At 23.7% G+C, this 10,692-nt stretch overlaps 2 protein-coding genes across 2 annotated transcripts, besides 3 other annotated features; both read left to right on the plus strand.

Annotated features, from left to right (window-relative positions):
- Positions 1–612: a repeat region.
- Positions 430–4,427: a repeat region.
- Positions 4,415–5,042: a repeat region.
- Positions 5,043–5,548: 506 nt separating this feature from the next.
- EHI_077640 (ATP-dependent helicase, putative) lies at positions 5,549–8,278 on the plus strand (the record flags this gene model as incomplete). The annotated part of the gene is made up of 1 exon (XM_644464.1): positions 5,549–8,278. One exon carries the CDS (start codon positions 5,549–5,551, stop codon positions 8,276–8,278), a length of 2,730 nt encoding a protein of 909 aa, XP_649556.1.
- Positions 8,279–9,991: 1,713 nt separating this feature from the next.
- Positions 9,992–10,661, plus strand: EHI_077650 (Mre11, putative; the record flags this gene model as incomplete). The annotated part of the gene is made up of 1 exon (XM_644463.2): positions 9,992–10,661. A coding segment is annotated over one exon (670 nt), but the record flags the coding sequence as incomplete, so codon positions are not given.
- Between the last annotated feature and the right edge of the window lie 31 nt (positions 10,662–10,692).

Consider the following 10,692-nt stretch of genomic DNA (forward strand, 5'->3'; position numbering starts at 1 on the left):
AAGAAGGCACAAACAATATCAAAATAAGAAACAAAACAGAAATCAAAGAAAAGAAATGATTGAAATACAAAATCAAGAATATTGGAAAAGACTCTTTGAAGAAGAAATTAAAATACTTACACCACAAGAAGTAGAAGAAATTAAAAATACCAAGATTAAAGAATATACATCATCAACAATATGGAGAAGATGGTATTTTCTTGCACGAGAAAAAACCAAAACAATCAGAATGGAAGAAGAAACTATTAGTATGACGCTGGAAGAAGACAATAAACAGTACAACCCAAATGAGATTAAAGACAATAGAATATACAATAACTATGTAATGAGTATTGAAAGTGAAGAAGACGATGATAAAGATTCTACGAGAGTAGAAGCTAGGCTTGCTGAGGAGAAGAAGAGGCTGGTAGAAGAGGAGAAGAGGCTAGTAGAAGAAGAAGAGAAGAGGCTTGCTGAGGAGAAGAAGATCACTAAAGGAGAGAAGAAGAGGCTGGTAGAAAAGGAAGAAGAAAACAGTAAAAAGAAAAAAAGAGTAGAAGAAATAGAAAAGAAAGTGGAGGAGGATATGAAAGAGAAAGAAGAAATGAAAAAGGAAATACAAATAAAAGACCAAACCATAAAAAAACTAACTAAGGATATTATGGCATTAAAGAAGAAGCATGAGAAGGAGATAAGCACAAAAAACCACGAGTGCGATAAAAAATATTCAAATTCCATGCTGAATCTGAAAGAAAAAGGTCTGAAGTAAACAATTTAACACAACAATTGCTCTTTCTGAAAGATAAATTATCTAAATTAGAAAATGAAAATACACAGGAAGAAAAGAAGAAAGATGAGGTAACTTACAATATAACAGACTCATCTGAAACACAAATTGTGAATGACCTCTCCCCCAATATGGTAGTAGTTGATGAAATAACACCAAGTGAAGATGATCTTCCAAAAAAAGAAAGTTAACGCAGAAATCCATTGAAGAAATGGATATTCAGCATAAGAAGATCACCACATTTGAATTAGACAAGCAAAAAAACGGGGGAAGCAAACAGACAGAGAAGAAGAAATTTTAACACTTTATAAATGTTTTGTTTTGAAATTATTTGAAAGAAAATTAAGATGTCAACTTAAAGAAGAAATAATAGAAAGATTAATACATGAATTTGGAATTAAAGTTAATGATATTAATGAATATAAAGAAATAATAAAGAAGACATTTAAAATAAAGAATGAAATTAAAAGAGAAATAAACAGAATAATAGAGGAAGAAATAATAAAATGTCAATAGAAAGATAATGAATTAAAAGAAATAATAACTAGAATGAATAAGAAAGAAGAAATAGAAGAATTTGAAGTAATGGAAATATTTAAAGAAGAAGAAAAGAAAGAACAAGAAGATGTACAATTTATTAACTATTATTACAATAAGAAGAAAGTACATCAAATAATTAATATTATTAACAAAAATGAAATAATAATCAATACATTAGATGAATATTACCACTATATTAAATCAGTATCTTCCACTATTAACATAATTAATAAAAATAAACAAGAAAGAAGTGGAAAGAAAAGTATAGAAAGAATATTGCAATCAAAAATATGTAGATTAAGAGATTTACTTAATAATAAACAATATATGAAATTAAAAAGAATATTACATATTAAGAAATATGATATATATCATATTAAAGTAAAAACAATTGAACAAATAAACTATTATAAATACCTCCGAAAGATGAAAAGAATAGAAATAGAAGCAAGAAAGAATAATTGGAAAAGAATAAGATGGAATTATAAAATGATGAAATATGGAAAAAGGCAACATCTAAATAAGCCTAAAGAAGATGAATATCCAGATAATATCTCCACTATTAATTTCTGGAAATGAATCTATGAAACTAATACCAATATAGATTTCCTGAATATTAATTTATACGAAGTATTAATTGAAAATAGAATTAATAATAGAATGTCAATAATCACTCCAAATGAACTAGATTGTGATATTAAATTTACTGCTAACTGGAAGGCACCGGGAGTTGATAAAATACAAGGATTTTGGATTAAATATTTAGAACAACCAAAGAAATATTTATTAAAATTATTTAATGAATGGTTAAGCAATCCTAATGAAATACCTCTTCATTTCATTCAAGGAAGAACAATATTAGTATATAAGAAAGGAGATAAATTAGACCCACAGAATTACAGACCAATAACGTGCTTAAATTGTCTGTTAAAAGTGTATACATCAATATTAAAGATGAAAATAGAAAACCAATTGATGTTAAATCAAATTGAAAAACAATTATCATTAAATCAAATTAGATGTAAGAAATACACATATGCATCAAAAGAATGATTATTATACAACACTATAATCATTAAATTATTAATAAGAATAAATGGAAGTGGGTAGAAACATATTATGACGTCTCCAAAGCATATGATAGTATTAACCACCAATGGATTAAACAATGCTTAATATATTTTAATATCCCACTAGTAGTAATTAATAATATATTATACATATTAAATAATACACATCTTAATTTATATTATAATCAATAAAGTGTAGGTATAATTAATGTAGAAAGAGGAATAATACAAGGTGACAGCCTATCTCCACTTTTATTTGTATTATCCATTGATATATTATCTAAACAATTAGATAAACAAATAAACAAATTAAATATCAAAATGAATGGAGAAGAAAAACAAGTCCAGTTAAACCACATATTATATATGGATGATTTAAAGATAATGACTAATAGCCTCGATGAAATGGAAAAATAACACAAATTAACTAAAGAAATATTTAATGCAATAGGATTAAAAATTAATGTAGAAAATAATTTGATAATGACTAATATTAATATTCAAATAAATGGTGAATTAGCTGAACTACCAAGAGTAACTAATGATAACCCTTATAAATATCTTGGTATTGAAATATGAGATAAAATAAATATCAACAAATATTGTACAAGAATATTAAATGATGTGTCTTCTATTTTATCATCATTAAATACTATGAAATATAGCAGCCTCAATACAATAAGAAAGATTAATAGTGATATAATCTCCAAATTAAGATATGGATTTTGTATTGTCACATGGAAACTAGGAGAATTGGAGAAGATAGATAAACAAATAAGAAAATCATTAATTCACCTCCAACTATATAGTAGAAATATTCCAAAAAGTAGATTATATGTTAAAATAAATGAATTGGGATTAGGATTAATGTCAGCAAGAGATGAATGTGCTAAAGAATTATTAAGAATATATTTAAAATAAAAATATCAAATACATGAATATGAGAAATGATAGAAGCAATAAAAGAAAGTTCAAATTGAATAATTAAAAGAATGAAGAAAGCATTTGGTAAGAAGATTAATTTTAATGAATTAATGAACGTAATAGAATTAAATGAAAGAAAATATGATGTAAAGAAAGTATTTGAATTTGTAAATAATGAATTAAATGAAAGATATTTAAGTGAATGGAAAGAAAAGAAATGTGGTGAATATATAAGATGTGCAAATGGCACTTTCAATGATAAGAAATTAACAGTAGCCACATGGAGGTCATTAAACATAAAAAGAAATGCATTCCTTCAAATAGTAAAAATGCAAGAAGGAGTAAGTATGACAGGAAGTATTAAATCTAAAATACTCCAAAAATGATGTTTTAAAATATTGTAAACATTGTCATAACACAATAGCATCTATTAATCATATATTGTTAGGATGTCCTGTAATGAAGAAGAACCAAATATCAAAACATGATTATGTTTGTAAACAGATATATAAACACATATTAATTACACATTTTAATGAATTTGATGCAATTGATTTTAATAATCCTCCAAAATGTATTAATAATGATGAAATGGTTATAACTTACAATAAAGATTTATTGGTTAGTGACCATTCTTTCCATGCTAGAAGACCAGATATATATTATCAAAATATGAAAGAAAAGAAAAGAAAGGATATATTATAGATGTTGTTATATGTCAAGATAATAATTTAGAATTAAATTAAATTCATAAAATAAATAAATACAAAGAATTACAAGAGAAAATAAGAAACAATAGAGAATTAATATATGTAGAAATTATACCTGTAATATTATCTATAAATGGACTAATACATAAAGAATCAGCAAGAAGATTAAAATCACTAAAATTACAATTACACTTCCCCAAAATCCTACAAACAATAATAATAAAAAATATGAAAGACTTAATGTTTTATACAGGAAATTCTGGCAGCACATTAGAAGAAGAACAATCTAATGCGAGCATGCTAGAAATGAACTCTATTACACCAATAAAGCATATTGAAGAAACTGAAATAATCACTTCTCAGTATGAAGAAAATCCAATTGTGGATATATCTAATAATTGACCTTTTTTTTTTTTTTTTTTTTTCTTCTTGTATTTTCTTTATACTTTCTGTTTCATTTATTATTCTTGCAATTTTACATCTATCATTCATTTCTTTAATTGGGTTTTTGTTTTTAATTTCTGCTTCTATAGCCTTAATGTCTTTTTCCTCCCAATCTTTTGTTTTTTCTTTAAACTCTTCTTTCGTCTTTTCAATTATCTTTTCCTTTTTAATTGAATATACTTCTTGAAGGATATCATACCATCTTTTCCTCTTACCTTCATATTTTTTAAGTATTTCTTCATATTCTCCTTCTTTCCATTCACTTGTTTTTTTTTTTATTCTTTCTTGTATATCATTTATTGTTAGCCATTTGTATTTGTTATTTGTATAATCTTTATTATTATTGTATTTACCTTGTTTCTTATTCGTTTTCTCTTTGTATTTCTCGTCTTTCTAACCTATTTTCCTTGGTGTATCGTTTACCTTTATTATTATAATTGTTATGCTATTTATTGCTATTGACATTTCTTTTTTTATTGTATGACCTTGGATTTCTATGTCTTGTTTGCTTTTCTTTACAAGACCCTAAGGTTTTACACAATAGCCATGGCATTAAAATTTGTTGTATTTCCTGCATTGGAAAAGGATAAAATATGAATATACGTTATAAATGATATAAAATAAAGATAAAATATAAGTAATAGATAAAAATAATAAAAATAGTCACATAATGATATGATTAATGTTTCATATAGTAGTATCAATAAAGATAAATGAAGAAAAGAAGTAGTTAAAAAGAATTGAAAAAGAAGTTAATAAATTAAATAACTTAAAGAATGTTACAACAATTTATATTATTGTTCAATGAAGTGGTTGGTGGAAGGAGGAGTTATTAAATTATTCAATAAATAAAAACTGATATGGATATATATAAATTTAAGAATAAAAATAAGATGAATAACTGAAGGGGTTAGTTCGTTCAAAAGAAAATAATACAATGAACAAATGAATATTTGTGGCTAAACAAAGAATAACAGAGGTTTATTTGATTAAAAAGTGAAGAATAAATTAATAAGCATTGGTTTGTGTATAATAAAAATAAAGAGAGAAAGAAGCATCTCATAAGAAAAAACCCTAGAACAGAAAAAGTAAAGATGAGTATTGAAGAAGAGGTAAGTCTTGAAGAAGTGAAAGAGAAGAAAGAAGAAGAAAAGAAAGATAAAGAAGAAGAAGACAATAAAGATAAAGAGGAAGAAGAAAAGAAAGAAGAGATTCAATTTATTGAACCTAATTTAAATAAACGAATGACAAGTGCTAAAAGAAAACGAGTTGAAAAAGCAAAGAAAAAAATTAATTTGAAACAACGAAGACAAGAATTATTTGAAGAGCTTAGTAAAATCATGTTAACAGAAGAAGAATTACCAAACCTTAAATCAAGTACAAAATTAGGAATTGATATGGATGCAGAGAATCAAGAAAATGTTATTATCATGCCAAAGAAAGTTCAAAAAAAAGAGGTAGTTAAAAAGAAAGTTGAGAATAAGGTTGAGGAAGAGAAGATTACAAAGATTGTTGTAAGTGATGGAAAGAAAACATTTGGATTTGGATTTGTTAATGAGAAAATGGAAGTTGTTGAAAAAGATGAGAAAAAAGGAAGAGATGAAAAAGTAGTTTTTGTTAAAGAAGAGAGTTCTGAAGAAAGTGAAGAAATGAGTGAAGAAATGAGTGAAGAAAATAAAGAAGAGAGTGAAGACAAAGAAGAAGAAGAAAGAAAAGATGATAAAAATAATAAAGAAGAAGAAATAAAGATAAAGACAGAAGAAAAAGGAAAAGAAGAAAGAAAAGATAATAAAGAAGAAGTAAAGATGAAAGAAGGAAAAAATAAAAGAATAATTGCAGTAAATATTAAAAGAACAGAAGAGATTGAAAAAAGAAGAAAAGAATTACCAATATTAATGGAAGAAAGTAATATTATTGAAGGAATAATTGAAAATGAATGTATTATTATTTGTGGAGAAACAGGAAGTGGAAAAACAACACAAATACCACAAATATTATATGAAATTGGATTTGGAAATGAAAAATCCGAATTTAATGGAATGATAGGAATAACACAACCAAGAAGAATAGCAGCAACAGCAATAGCAAAAAGAGTAGAAGAAGAAATGGGAGAAGATGGAGGAGTTGTATCATATCAAATTAGATATGATAGTCAAGTAAATGAAAATACAAAAATTAAATTTATGACAGATGGGATATTATTAAGAGAAGTTCAAAGTGATGTATTATTAAAAAAGTATTCATGTATTATTATTGATGAAGCACATGAAAGAAGTTTAAATACAGATGTATTAATTGGTATTTTAAGTAGGATAGTAAAATTAAGAAATAAAAGTGGAAAAGCAATGAGATTAATTATTATGTCAGCAACACTTAGAGTAAGTGAATTTACAGAAAATCAAAGATTATTTAACAAAGCACCAAAAGTAATTAAAGTAGAAGCAAGACAATATCCAGTACGAACATATTTTAGTAAAAGAACAGAAATTGAAGATTATTGTTCAGAAGCAATTAAAAAAGTAAATAAAATTCATAAAAAATTACCAGCAGGAGGAATTTTAGTATTTTTAACTGGTCATAAAGAAATTGAAGAAGTTTGTAAAGAATTAAGAAATAATAAAGAAAATCAAGATTTATATGTATTACCATTATATTCAAGTTTAGAACCAAAAGAACAAGAAAAAATATTTGAAAAAATTCCAGAAGGAAAAAGATTATGTGTTGTATCAACAGATGTTGCAGAAACATCAATTACAATTCCACATATTAAATATGTTGTTGATAGTGGAAGAAAAAAATCAAGATATTATGATACTAAAAGTGGAATAAGTTCATTTGTTATTGAATGGATTTCAAAAGCATCAGCAGCACAAAGAGCTGGAAGAGCTGGAAGAATTGGAGAAGGATATTGTTATAGACTTTATTCATCATCAGTTTATGAAAATATATTTGAAGAATTTGAAAAAGCAGAAATTGAAAGAATGCCATTAGAAAGTGTTATATTAACATTAAAAGGAATGGGAATTGATAAAGTAATAAATTTCCCATTTCCAAGTCAAATTAATATAGAAAGATTAAAAGAAGCAAATAAAATGTTAGAAATAATAGGAATTTTAGATAATAAAGAAAGAATAACAGAAATTGGTAAAGTTATTAAAGAATATCCATTACATCCAAGATTAGGAAAAATATTATATTTAAGTCAACAAAAAGGAATTGAAGAAATTGGATTAACATTAGTTTCAGGACTAAGTGTAAATGATATTTTTATTGATCAAGAATGTGATCGTAGTTTATTTATAAATAAAGACTCGGATTTAATTAGTCTTATTTTAATGATTGATACTTTCCGTATTGCTGAAGTTAAAAAAAATATTACTAAAGTGGAATATTGTAAACATTATGGTATTAAAATTCAAGCTTTTCAAGAAATTTTATTACTTAGGTCTCAGCTTTGTAGTATTTTAGGTAAAGAAAATAAAGTTCCATCACATTTAATTACTCCTTCTGAACAAATTGAACTTAGAAAAATTATTGCTTCTTGTTTTGTTGATAATGTTGCGAGATTAGTTAGAAGAGAAGAACTTGGTAAATATATTAATTGTGGATTAAGGCATGGTTATCTTACAGCAATTACTAAAGAGCCTGCTGTTATTTCTTCTAAAAGTGTTTTATATGGTCAACTTCCTGATTATATTGTTTTCCATGAAATAGTAGATACTGCTTATAAAACAATGGCTGGAGTTACTCGTGTAAATTTCAAATGGCTTGAAGACGCTTCTCCTGATTTTATTACTTCTTTTGAAAAAAAGTCTTTTAATTAATTCTTTTTTTCTTATTTTTATTTATCTTTCTAAAATATTAATTATTAATGATTCTTCATTATCTATTGATACTTTTTTTATATTTCTATTTATTTGTGCTTTTTTATTCAAAATAATTGTATGTTTTATTACTTTATTTAACAACAAAATACAAATTATATTCAATTCTTTTAAATCATTAAATATTATTTAATTCATATTATTTAAGAATCATTTATATTTATTGTTTTTCGGTATTATTTATTTATTCTCTTTTTGTATTATTTCATTCATTTATTTTACTTCATTAATAATTTATTATTTATTTATTTTATTATTATTTTATTCGTTTTTTTTGAAGATATGTTAATTAAATATTATATTTTGATATATTAGTTTGTATATTTTCTTCTTTTATTTATTCTTTTTTTATTTATCCTTCATTGAATATTGAAATTTCTATTATTATTTATGATAATACGATATTTTGTTTATTTTAGATTGGTTTCTTTATTTTATTCTTCTTATCATTTTATGTTTTTTTGTTTCTTAACATCTTCTTTCATTTATTTCTTTCATTTTATTATTATATGTTTGTTTATTATTTATTTCTTATTTATCTCTCTTCATATTTGTAATTGTAATTGCAAATTGTTTGAATTAAATACTTTTCATTTGACTATTATCTTTTATTATTATTTGTTAATTTATAAAATGTAATAATTGTAATTTCATATATCATTGTATATTATTTATATATTTTATATTCTTTCTTTTTTTTTATTTTTCAATTATTATGATGAATTGTTATTATTGTTTTGTATTCTTTTATTATTTCATTGTTATTTCTTCTTTTAGTATTTGTTATATTGTAATTAATCTGTTAAGATGTATTTCTCTTACTCTTATTAATTATTTCATAATTATTTATAATTTAAATAGAACAGTAGTGAATTTTGTTATTTCTTTGTAATTTCATTTTTTTTTTCAAATAGTATTTTTCTACTTTTTAATATCAATTTCTTTTTTCTTTTATTTCTATTCTAACATATTCTTCATTTTATCTATTCTTTTAAATATTTTTATCTTTATAATTCACTCTTATATTTTCTATTTATTACCATTTTATTTATTTGACTCTGTTTTATTATTTATTCTATGTTTGATAATATATATCATCTATTCTGAATTTCTTATTCCATTTTTATTTTATTGCTTATTTTTTATATTATTATTTCTAAATATAATATATTATGTTAATATCTTCATGATGAATCATTCTTCAATTTAATTCTTGTAACTTAATCTTATTTTTACCTAATTTCTTTATATTCTTTATTTCTTATTTTTTAATTAATCTATCTCTATAATAAACTAACTTTCTTTAGAACATCATTTTATATTTTAAAATACTTTAAACAACAACCATCAATTTTAAAATGTATCATTTCCATTTTGTTCAATGAAAATAATATTTTCTGAAAAAAAATAATACATTAATTAATATATGAGTTAAACAATTTCAAAATGATATTATATACGAAAAAATTGTAATACGTTGTTTATTTAAAAAAAGATATTTTTTCATTACAGTAAATTATGTATTTCTATCAAACGGATTTTCTTTATTTTCTTTTTAATTTGTTAAAATAATTGATTTTTTTATCATTTTAAAAAATGAAAAATGAAAAAATGAAAACTTATAATAACAAAACTTAAATGTTTTAAATTTTTATGTCTATAACATTCTTTGTCACTGGTGATAATCATCTTGGATATTATGAAAAGAATTTAACACTGAAAGATGATTGTTATAAATTATTTGAACAGTACTTAAAAGAAGCAACACAAAAAGAAGGAAGTATTTTGCTTCAATGTGGTGATTTATTCAATGACTTAAGACCAAACAAGTCATGTGTTTCAAAGACAGCAAATCTAATAAAAAAGTATTGTATTGGAGATGCAGATATTCCGTATACAATAAAAGATGAAGCTGAATTATCATATCCATTAAATATAACAGATCCATATATTAATGTAAAACATCCACTATTCACAATTCATGGAACAAATGATGAGCCAAGTGGATATAAATTAATTGCAGGAAGTGAAATATTAGCGTCATGTGGATTAGTGAATTATATTAGTCCAAAATCATTTGAAGAAGAAAAAATGTTAAAACCAGTTATTATAGTAAATGAGCATACCAAAATTGCTTTGTATGGATTATCTGTTTTATATTCCAGTGATCTTGATGAGATTGTGGAAGATGAAACTTTTCATATAAAAAAACCAAATGGAAATGATTGGATTTGTATTCTTCTTCTTTACATTGGTAAAGGAACTATAAGCCAAACAACAAAAGACATTATAGAAAAACATTTTAATATTATTATTTTAGGTGGTCAACATTCATGTAATATTCCAACAGGAGA

This window comes from Entamoeba histolytica, genomic scaffold, assembly GCF_000208925.1.
Source record: "Entamoeba histolytica HM-1:IMSS scf_1104750517475 genomic scaffold, whole genome shotgun sequence".
NCBI classification, from domain to species: Eukaryota; Evosea; order Mastigamoebida; family Endamoebidae; genus Entamoeba; species Entamoeba histolytica.